The 12,104-nt window shown below is 40.8% G+C and overlaps 1 protein-coding gene across 2 annotated transcripts in view; it reads left to right on the top strand.

The window, feature by feature from the left end:
- Positions 1-12,104, top strand: part of NFYC (nuclear transcription factor Y subunit gamma) — a 65,405-nt gene that overhangs the window by 41,037 nt on the left and 12,264 nt on the right. For both annotated transcript variants that reach the window (XM_073665728.1, XM_073665729.1), the window contains exons 3-5: positions 283-354; positions 7,507-7,620; positions 9,014-9,109. In XM_073665728.1, the coding sequence (XP_073521829.1) occupies positions 283-354; positions 7,507-7,620; positions 9,014-9,109 (282 nt within the window). The remainder of the gene's footprint in view (positions 1-282; positions 355-7,506; positions 7,621-9,013; positions 9,110-12,104) is intronic.

The raw sequence follows: 12,104 nt of genomic DNA, 5'->3' as shown, positions 1-12,104 counted from the left end.
AATCCTCACCTATCCTGAGAAAACTGCGGTCGTATCCCTGATACTATAGAGCTGTGCTGCAGTTTCCTTGTACAGCGGGTGTATGGGATGACATTGTGCAGATTGTGAAGAGGTCACAGAAATGAATTGGCATTGTCACCCTTTTACCTTTTATTCAGACCGCTACCAATCATAAAATATTGATACGTCTTAGTGAAGGTATTTCCCTCTCAATACAATCGCTATCGGTTTTATTGCAAGTACAGATTGTGTGCTAGCATCTCTTATGTTTTCTCCATACAGAAAGATTTCCGTGTTCAGGAGCTTCCTTTGGCTCGAATTAAAAAAATCATGAAGCTTGATGAAGATGTTAAGGTGAGCTTACCCTTTTATTATGCTAGTATCCAGTTGTATAATGTTATCACAAATGAAGACAAGGGCATCTGAAAGGCATTATAAAGAGTGAGGGATAGTTCTTTAATGGTAATGATCTTCTTTCCTAGGTTTGTCCCGCTTAGAACAAGGAACCTATCCAGTCATGCACAAAAATTCTGCTCATACCTCTGGTTCATAAACCCAAATGCATCCACCTTGTCTACGTGCTAAGCTACCTTTTAGACAAACAGCATGTATATGAAAGATGGCATACACCCCATGGTGACTTTCATCAGGGCTAAACTAGGTCAGATAAGTTACATTTTTTATTTTTTTTTTGGTTTGCCTCCACTGAGGAGTTAGAGCAGCTTACAAACATCAGTAAGGCTGCGTGCCCACTATAGGTTTTTCAAGCGTTTTTGCCTTGGAATTTCTGCAGCAAAAACTCTTAAACACTTGGTAATACGTGCCCCATGGTCTCCAATGATGATCCTCATGTGCTGTGCACTTGCTGCGGAAATTTCCGCTGCGGATTATCATTGTGGAAAAATACGCAGCATGTCCATTAATTTTACGGACACGCTGCGTAATTGCCGCCATTGACTTGCATTGAATCGCTTAATATCCGCATGACTACATGTGCACATGCGGTTATTAAGCGATTCCCCATAGACCTGCAGAAACGCTTAAAAAACGCATGGTAGAAGGCCTGCCATGTCGCCCAAATGATAATCCGCATGTGCACATGCTGCGGAAATTTCCGCTGCGGATTATCATTGCGGAAAAAAACACAGCACTAGCAATTATTTTGCGGAAGCGCTGCGTTTTCGCCGCCATTGACTTTCATTTGAACGCTTGGATTCCGCATCACTGGATCTGTACATGTGGAATCCAAATGTTTCAATGTGCGGATGGTACCTGGGTCTGGAGGACAGGAGACTCTCCTCCAGACCCGGGTACCATAGTACCTTTAAAAAAAAAAAAAAAAAAAAAAAAGAATTTGCATTATACTTGTCTTCCGATGGTCCCCGGTCTCCTGTATGATGCATCATGGCTCCGCGGCAGCTCGCGGTGGTGTAAAAGGACCTTCCATGACGTCATTTAGTCATGTGACGGGTCATGCGACTAAATGACGTCATGAAAGGTCCTTTTACACCACCGCGAGCCTTACAAGATACCAGACGCACCGGAGAAAAGACCGGGGGCCATCAGAAGGTAAGTTTAATCTTTATTTTTTAACTATTACTTGGTCACACTATATAAATCCATGCCGGTTGCATGGATTTATATAGTGTGACCAAGTTGTCAAGCACTTTTCCAAGTGATGCTAAAATCCCTTGGAAAAGCGCTTGATAACCCGCATGCAGAAATGCATGCAAAAACGCTTGACAAACGCTTCTACCTGGGGGGAAAAAACTCATGTAAAATCCGCATGCGTTTTTCCTGCCAGGGAGAAGCGGAAAAAATCTGCAGCATTTCTGCATCGTGGGCACATAGCCCAGTATCTGAAGGTGAAGAATAAGTACTGAAACAAATGTAAAATAAATAACAATGCCCAATAATAAAGACTTAAGTAAATTATGAAATGAGCCATTACTCTGTACATAAAATATTAATGGTGTAGTGTGTAATTTATTTTTTCCTTTTGGTTCAGTACTTGTTCTTCACCTTCAGATGCTCACTTGTAACTGGTGTTTGTTGGTACTTGATGTGTTGGGAGTGTAATCGCTAATAAAACATTGCTGAATAAAGACTGCAATATGATAAGACATTTAGCTTAGTTTTCACCCACAATAAATAGTCTTCTGCTGACCGAGGAACCTGTCAGCGCTTCATGGTTATACATGATTAAATTGAGAAAGACTTTGTCAAAGAAAAATGCGATGGGACTATGCAAGACTTGTCAGGTTTTTTTTTTTTTTCTTTAACTGAACAACCTTTAATGTTTTCCCACGAGCAAAAGTTCATTTTAATCAGTAGATCTTGGAATAATAATAACTTCCACAATTGGATGTGTTTAAATAAAATGTTCATGTGCTGAGATAATCTCATCGCGGGAACTTTTATTCGTGGGAAAACCCCTTTTAAAATGGTGTTTGTCGCCCCCAAAATGCATATTAAGGTAGCTGTACAGTGAGTGGACTTTGTCTCTATAAAAGAATTATACCAGCATTGTACATTTTTAGTGATGGTGCTGGAGAAAATTACTTTCAAGTGTTATACAGAAGATGGCTTTTTGGTGCACCCTTATTGTGGCCAGGGATCCATGCACAGTTATACCCCCTCAATTTGAATCTTGGGGACTCTCCACTTCCCTTCCCTGACTGCAACTGTTAACCATTTAAACACTTATCAGTAATTGATAGCGGCATTTAAATGAAATGCACAACAGTGCTCGCCTGTTCTTTGTCACTTCACCTCCCAAATGAAGAAAAAAATGTAATAAGCTATCAAAGCATCAAATGTACATGAAATTGGTATCAATAAAACGTCAGCTCTGATAAAGATAGATTTGAGCGGGTTTTTGTTTTTCTTTTCCAATGCAAGACGGACTGATAGCACCGTGAGATGTCAGGTTACTCTGCCTATTATATCCTATGAAGAGGGGAGGGTGATGGCAGAAGCAAAGAACACTCACTGCTGCTGTATAATGTATTCCATGTCGCTGCAACTCTAAAGGAAAAAGAGCAGAAATCCTCAGTATTTACTGTATAGGAGACTTTGTAACAGCCAGTCTCCACCTAGTAGGCGACAGACAACTGACAAATAGAAAGAGAGACTACAGAGGGAAAAACTAGTGAAAGACCGCAAGATACCAATCCTTTTAATGGCCAGATAGTGTTATACCTCCTGTACCAACATGGCACACACTTATCCCGAAAAGGCACCTACAATGCTGTGTGCTTTATGATAAATGAGGAGATAACCATGACTTTTTCTACTGATCTTTCTCAATTTTGGCTACACAGGGAATAGGGAACAGAACATGGATCCCCTGGTGTGGTGCATTAGACACACACACACACACACACACACACACACACACACACACACACACACACACACACACACCTACCTTCTCATTTAAAGATTTTCTGTATTTTCATGACTATGAAAATTGTACATTCACACTGAAGGCATCAAAACTATGAATTACCACATGTGGAATTATATACTTAACAAAAAAGTGTGAAACCACTGAAAATATGTCTTATATTCTAGGTTCATCAAAGTAGCCACCTTTTGCTTTGATGACTGCTTTGCACACTCTTGGCATTCTCTTGATGAGCTTCAAGAGGTAGTCACCGGAAATGGTTTTCACTTCACAGGTGTGCCCTGTCAGGTTTAATAAGTGGGATTTCTTGCCTTATAAATGGGGTTGGGACCATCAGTTGTGTTGTGCAGAAGTGTGGTGGATACACAGCTGATAGTCCTACTGAATAGACTGTTAGCTGCTTTTTTCTTGCCGTAATACAAATTCTAAGTAAAGAAAAACTAGTGGCCATCATTACTTTAAGAAATGAAGGTCAGTTAGTCCGAAAAATTGGGCAAACTTTGAATGTGTCCCCAAGTGCAGTTGCAAAAACCATCAAGCGCTAGAAAGAAACTGGCTCACATGAGGACCGCCCCAGGAAAGGAAGACCAAGAGTCACCTCTGCTTCTGAGGATAAGTTTATCCGAGTCACCAGCCTCAGAAATCGCAGGTTAACAGCAGCTCAGATTAGAGACCAGGTCAATGCCACACAGAGTTCTAGCAGCAGACACATCTCTACAACAACTGTTAAGAGGAGACTTTGTGCAGTAGGCCTTCATGGTAAAATAGCTGCTAGGAAACCACTGCTAAGGACAGGCAACAAGCAGAAGAGACTTGTTTGGGCTAAAGAACACAAGGAATGGACATTAGACCAGTGGAAATCTGTGCTTTGGTCTGATGAGTCCAAATTTGAGATCTTTGGTTCCAACCACCGTGTCTTTGTGCGACGCAGAAAAGGTGAACGGTTGGACTCTACATGCCTGGTAGTTCCACCGTGAAGCATGGAGGAGGAGGTGTGATGGTGTGGGGGTGCTTTGCTGGTGACACTGTTGGGGATTTATTCCAAATTGAAGGCATACTGAACCAGCATGGCTACCACAGCATCTTGCAGCGGCATGCTATTCCATCCGGTTTGTGTTTAGTTGGACTATCATTTATTTTTCAACAGGACAATGACCCCAAACACACCTCCAGGCTGTGTAAGGGCTATTTGACCAAGAGGGAGAGTGCTGGGGTGCTACGTCAGATGATCTGGCCTCCGCAGTCACCAGACCTGAACCCAATCGAGATGGTTTGGGGTGAGCTGGACCGCAGAGTGAAGGCAAAAGGGCCAACAAGTGCTAAGCATCTCTGGGAACTCCTTCAAGATTGTTGGAAGACCATTTCCGGTGACTACCTCCTGAAGCTCATCAAGAGAATGCCAAGAGTGTGCAAAGCAGTCATCAAAGCAAAAGGTGGCTACTTTGAAGAACCTAGAATATAAGACATATTTTCAGTTGTTTCACACTTTTTTGTTAAGTATATAATTCCACATGTGTTAATTCATAGTTTTGATGCCTTCAGTGTGAATTTACAATTTTCATAGTCATGAAAATACAGAAAAATCTTTAAATGAGAAGGTGTGTCCAAACTTATGTATGTATGTAGTAATAAAATATATATTTCATTTAGGCCCAGAAATATTTGGACAGAGACACAAGTTTTTGCGAAATAATATTCCAGATACAGTTTTTATATAATCAGTATGGGCTTAAAGTGCTGACTTTTTGTTTGAGGGTATTCACATCCTAATTGTAGTAAAGTTTTAGGAATTACAGCTCGCTGTTATGTAGCTGCCTCTTTTTAAAGGGACCAAAAGTCACTCTCAAAAGCTCTGTAACCCCTTCATGGCTGGGAAATTTTCCGTTTTTGCGTTTTCGATTTTTGCTCCTGTTCTTCCCAAAGCCATAACTTTTTTTTTTTTTTTTTTTATCTTTTGGTCAATGATATATGCCCGTATGAGGGCTTATTTTTTTGCCAGGCAAGTTGTACTTTTGAACGACACCATTGGTTTTACCATATAGTGTACTGGAAACGTGGGGAAAAAATTCCAAGTGCGGTGAAATTGTTAAAAAAAAAAAACAAGGAAAAAAGTGCAATTCCACTTTTTTTTTTTTTTTTTTAATCTACGAACTTGTAATGACCTGGAGAATCAGAATATAATGGTAGGTCAGTTTTTAGCATTTAGTGAACATTGTGAGAAAAAAAAAGGCGCCATTTTTTCGGGATCTGGGGCTGGGTGAGGGCTTTATTTCTTGTGCGCCGAGCTGACGTTTTTATTGATACCGATGTTTTGATCGCCCGTTATTGCATTTTATTGCAATGTAGCGGCGACCAAAAAAATGTAATTCTGGCGTTTAGTTTTTTTTTCTGTTGCGCTGTTTACCGATCAGATTATTTTTTTATATATTGAGCAGGCGATTCTGAACGTGGCGATACCATATATGTGTATATTTGATTTTTATTTATTTTTTTATTTTGAATTGGGCAAAAGGGGGTGATGTTTAAATTGTTTATATAATTTTGATTTTTTTTTAGTATTTTTAAAAACCTTTTTTTTTTTTTTACACTTGTTTGCATGCTTCAATAGTCTCCATTGGAGTCTAGAAGCTGCAATTGTCTGATTGCCACTGCTGCACACAGGCGATGATCAGATCGCCTCTATGTATCAGAAATACTTACTTGCTATGAGCACTGGGTGGCGTTTATACCAATCTGGCAATAACAACCGCAGGGGTGTCCTGCAGATCCCGGGTTGTCATGCCAACACATTGGCGACCCGTGGTCATGTGACACTGGTGCCGATGGGAGGGGCCAATGACACGCATCTGATTTGTGCGAGTTAAATGCCGCTGTCAGAGACTGACAGCTTCATTTAACTAGTTAACAGCCGCGGGTGGATCGCGATTCCACCCTCGGCTGTTAGGGGCACATGACAGCTGATCTGGAGCCCGCACCTGACATGTCGTAATAGTACGGCACATGTCAGAAGGGGGTTAATTGATGATGGATTAATGAGGAAATAGGACATTCAGCCCATTAAACAGATAAAAGGTCTGTTGCTGATTTTATGTGTGGCATTTGCAATTGGAAGTTGTTGCTGTGAACTCACAACATGCAGTCAAAGAAGCTCTCAATGGAAGAGTAACAGACTGAAAAAAATCCATCAGAGAGCTAGCAGAAGTGTTAGAAGTGGCCAAATCAACGGTTTTGTACATTTTTCAAAAAAAAAAGTGCACTGGGGGGAGCTTGGGAACTGAGAAAACCCCTTCACAACATACACACCATGAAGAACACTCTCCAGGAAGTAGGTGTTTCAGTATCTAAGTCTACCATAAAGAGACTTCATGAGCGCAAATCCAGAGGGTTCACCGCACGGTGCAAACCATTAATCAGCCTTAAAAACATCAGATTAGACTTTGCTAAAAAAACATCTAAGGAATCCAGCCCAGTCATAGAAATGCATGCTTTAGACATATGAGGCTAAAAATCAACCTGTACCAGAATGTTGGTAAAAAGAAAGTATGGAGAAGGCTTGGAACGGCTCATGATCCAAAGCATACCACATCCTCTGTAAAACATGGTGGAGGCAGTGTGATGGCATGGGCATGCTTGGCTTCCAATGGCACCAGGTCACTAGTGTTTATTGATGTGACTGAAGACAGAAGCAGCCGGATGAATTCTGAAGTGTACAGGGCTTTACTTTCTGCTTAGATTATTGTAATGGATACTGTGTGTGTCTGTTTTACCATAGTGAATTACAATTAGTGATAATGACCCTGTACTTTACAGCCAGCTTGGATCTTTTAACAGCTGATCGGTGGGAACCTAAATTGATTTTGATATTGATAACTTATCGTGAGGCTAGGTCATCAGTATATTTTGACCAAACAATCCCTTTTAGAAAATAATCATTAGAGCAGCCTTTGGTGTTTTTATGTTAGTCCAACCCAAATGACAACTTTTTGTAAAATTGGTTGCCCTTAGGTGAGGAGTGGCTGAGTGCGGCAGGCAAGGTTTTTTTTTGTTTGTTTGTTTTTAACCTTTTTGTTTTTTTTTTCTGTTATTTTGTGATTTAGATGATCAGTGCTGAAGCTCCTGTACTATTTGCCAAAGCTGCCCAGATTTTTATTACGGAGCTGACCCTGCGTGCCTGGATTCACACAGAAGACAACAAGAGGAGGACATTGCAGGTAGTGATGCTGGTGCGCTTTAGGGCTTCATGGGAACTCTCAGCTTTTGGATATTATTGTCCAATTGAACTTATCAACAAAGGCGCAAATAATTGTATGTCCTTCCTTTGTACTCAGTCAGCTGTAGCTGACCTTTATAGTAGGAGGCCATCCCATCTACTTTACTATTCATAAAGACTTATCTGCTGTTAGCTTCCAAATAAACCTCCATAATTTGAGAGATGGACCAGACACTGATGAGCAATGCTTCAAACCAGGGTTATGCAGTCAGTGGCTTACGACTTTTAGATTTTTCTACACTCTGACTTCATTAATGGTGGGTATAATAACAATTATTACATATATACAGAATCCATTTGATTGCAGCACATATTTTATTTACACAGGATGATGCGCTGCTGAGAGTGATAATTTTTAAACAAGGTTAAAAATTGAATTCAATGAACAAGCCATTTGCTCCTTTAACTGATTGACAGCCTGTTTACACTGGCCAATTATTAGGAAGTGTTTATTAATGCACTATCGGTCAGTGTAAATGCAACATGGGGAAGGTGTGATATATATTATATTTTATAATGCTGAAGTCCATGCATTTATGCCACCCAAAACTAGCTCCAACTCCAGTCCTGCTGCAAACGTTGAGAAAAACAGATTGAGTGAATTTATTTCTAGATGGTCTACATATCTTGCCGTTCCCCCAATAAGAACCTGTGAGCATACTCATCTCGCATAGCTTAAAAGGGACCTGTCATGTAAAACAAACAAACAAACAAAAAAAATGATTAACCTGCAGATATGGGGTTAATAGTGTTCTAATTCTAAAGCCTAGCAGCAGCCGCATTGAAAGCCTGGCTGCCAGGAGGAAATGAGCTTTATTCCTCTCGGCTGCCTCTGGCTTTCAGTCATAGAGGTGCAGCCGGCATGGCTTCAGTCACTTCCTAGTATACAGTGAGCAGCAGCTGTAACAACGCCCCGGCACTGACTGACAGGTGGTTCTGTACTGATACACTGCTGAGCCAACTATCAGTACAGAGCCACCTGTCATTCAGTGCCCAGGGTGTAGTTACAGCTGTCGCTCACTGTGTACTGAACGGTGACTGAAGCTGCGCTGGCCTCACCTCTATGACTGAAAGCTAGAGATTGTGGGGAGAAATAAAGCTCATTTCCTCCTGGCAGCCAGGCTTTCAGTGCAGCAGCTGCACAACTCTAGAACGCTGTTAACCTGCAGGTTAACCCTATATCTGCAGATCTATAGCATTTTTTTTTTTTTTTTTTTTTTTTTTTAATGAGTTTCCCTTTAAAGAAAAGACAAATTTATAAAAAGGTTGACATCCTTTAAACTGTTTCTAAGAATAATATATTTATTATTTACTTTTCTCTTTTGTCTCCTTAGAGGAATGATATTGCTATGGCAATTACAAAATTTGACCAGTTTGATTTCCTTATTGACATTGTACCCCGGGATGAGCTAAAACCTCCAAAACGTCAGGTAGGTGTCTTCCTGCAAATACTGAATCTGTACAGCCTCCACTCTCTATACAGACAGCACCAAAGCTATCCACTTGAGTGCTCCGATGCTGGTGTGGGAACATATGTAATTGTGGAATGTTCTATTACTTGCTGCCATCATGTTCACTTGCATCATAAACAATAAGATTTACAATTGAATGTTTAATCCTGTTGCCTGTTTCTGATGGAAAGAGCTAGAGGAAATGTGAACAGAGCTTCAATCTCACAGCCGTGTGATTAAAGGGAATCGGTCACAGGTTTTTGCTACCCCATCTGAACAGCTTAATGTAGGGACAGAGACCCTGATTCCAGCTGTTTGTCACTTACTGGTCTGCATGCTGTCCTTTTTAATAAAATCACTTTTATATCTGTTGGAGAACTAGCAGATATCTGAATGCTGACCTCTGTATAACCCTTCCCCCACTACGGATTATCAGCTTTCTGCCTATGCACCGTGTACACAGAAATCTGCTTCAACCCCCGACCTCCTGAGTATGCTTGACTATCATTGGAGTAGCAGTAAACCTGTTACCATTTAATCTTCTGCTGATCAGTGATTTTATAAAAACCACACTAAGCAGCCCAGCAAGTGACATATTGCTGGTATTGGGGTCTCCGCCTCTACATTATGCTGCTCTTGGATTTGGTGGCAAAATCTTGGTGACAGATTCCCCTTGATGGTTAAGGGAACTTTGTTGGCACACTGTTGGTGATCAAATGAAGCCTGGCATCTTTTAGGCATTTAAATAATTAATACTAAAAGTATTATTTATCTTAGTGCAGAATTGCAGAATCTGTTGGTTAATTTTGAAGAAAGCAGCCTTTATCCCAATATACTGACAAGGTGCTTGTTACATGAAGGAGGTAGGGAAATATATCAGCTTGTTCATGTAGCTTCGCCCAGTCTTTCTTAATTGACAGCATTTGGCTTTGTAAGCGCGTGCAGGCACTGTTTCCTTTGAAATTTTGCCCAAGCACTGAAACTTTTTTTTTTTTTTTTTAAATATTATATATTCATTTCACTCACGGTATATAGCACTATCAATTTCACAGCGCTTTCCAGACATTATGGGATCTGTCCCCATAGGGAATCTAGATTGTGAGCCCCAATCAGTATGTATTTGGAGTGTGGGAAGAAACACGGGGAGAACATACAAACTCCTTGCAGATGTTGTCCTTGGTGGGATTTGAACCCAGGATCCCAGCAGTGCAAGGCTGCAGTGCTAACCATTGAGCCGCCATTTCCACTTCCCATTCTGTGCAGGCATAGGTACTGACAGCGCACATGTAATATTTCAATAGTGTAAATGTCAATCAAGGAAGGCGGGAGTGTAGTTACAGAAGGAGGGGGGGGGGGGAGGTGCATTTAACCACTTGGCTTTTCTACTTTTTGACTAAAACTTCTTGTCCTTGAAGACAACTTTTCTTGACACTTTTTAAGTTTGGTGCGCAAGTTGCAAATTTGTGGCATGTTGCCATTCAAACTTTATTTTTCCCATATATGCAATAGTTCATGCTGAAAACCGATGCATGCTGCTTAGTGAAAGGTGGACCTCTGTGTATTTTAAAATCTTTGCTGTTAGACATAGTGGTAATGTAAAAAGTGATATAGCTTGATTGAAAGGTATTATTATATTGATATTATTATTATTACCTAGCATCTGCACCTCCTAGCTTGTCATGTCTTGTTTTCAAAAAGTAGAGTTCGATTCCAGATTATCAAAATTATTATTTGAGCACCGCAAGACCCTCAGAGACTTAGTGCCGCAATTGGATTACTACTGTTTTATACTGTCCAGTTATGGCACATGTCTGGTTTCAGCAATGCGTTATCTCCAGGCAGTCTCAGCTGCTGTAAACATCCTTGACTGGAAGCTATGGAACTTTGGAAAAAGGCTTTCAGTCGGATGTTTACAGCTGTTGGCTGCTGCACTCCTCTCTGCCAAGCTTAATGGGTGAAATTTAAGTGGTGATCCTTGGGCCCAACTTGTCAGTGGTCTCAGGAGGTGAGAAAACATCAATACTCCCAGACCTGTGTGTGCGTGTGCGTGTGTGTGTGTGTGTGCGTGTGTGTGTGTGTGCGTGTGTGTGTGTGTGCGTGTGTGTGTGTGCGTGTGTGTGTGTGTGCGTGTGTGTGTGTGCGTGTGTGTAACCAGTTCTATGTTCCTCAACTGTCTCCTAGGATCAACATCTGTTAACATCTTATCTGAGCCGGAGGAAATGCTTTTGTATTTTTTCTTTAATGAATTTGGTGTGGGAATGAGGTTGGGGTAGTTAGATGGTCGGGATAGCAAATGAAAAACTACACCCCTTTTTACTGACACAAATGACAGATATGCATATGGAGCCATAATTTAGAACAGTTATCAGGACCTGAGTCATCAAAGTCATCAAAACAGATGATGTTCACGCCTTTCTTGATGAGGGTACGTGTTGGAATAAGAGGAGCCTGATTCACTAAGAGGCGCGTGATTGGAGTGAGATTTTTTTTTTTACATAAGATACGCCATAGCTCATCATGAATTAGACAAGTTGTGGCATCCCGCCCCCAATTTCTCCAATTTTGGCAGTGTTGGGTGTCACTTGTGTGGGGGAAAAAAAGCCAAAAGTCGTAAAATTTTCACACAACCTCAATTTTCACACTGCTCAAAAAAATAAAGGGAACAATTAAACAGAATATAACTCCAATTAAATCAAACTTCTGTGAAATCAAACTGTCCACTTAGGAAGCAACACTGATTGACCATCAATTTCACATGCTGTTGTGCAAATGGAATAGACAATAGATGGAAATTATTGGCAATTATCAAGACACCCTCAATAAAGGAGTGGTTCTGCAGGTGGAGACCACAAACCACATCTCAGTAACAATGCTTTCTGGCTGATGTTTTGGTCACTTTTGAATGTTGGTTATGCTTTCACACTCGTGGTAGCATGATACGGACTCTACAACCCACAGAAGTTGCTCAGGTAGT

The sequence above is a fragment of the Phyllobates terribilis genome, unplaced genomic scaffold (assembly GCF_046119375.1).
Source record: "Phyllobates terribilis strain yellow unplaced genomic scaffold, ASM4611937v1 Scaffold_2__4_contigs__length_985480577, whole genome shotgun sequence".
In the NCBI taxonomy this organism is placed as follows: domain Eukaryota; kingdom Metazoa; phylum Chordata; class Amphibia; order Anura; family Dendrobatidae; genus Phyllobates; species Phyllobates terribilis.
The sequence above is the reverse complement of the archived record's forward strand: the minus strand, read 5'-3'. Positions and strand labels throughout refer to the sequence as shown.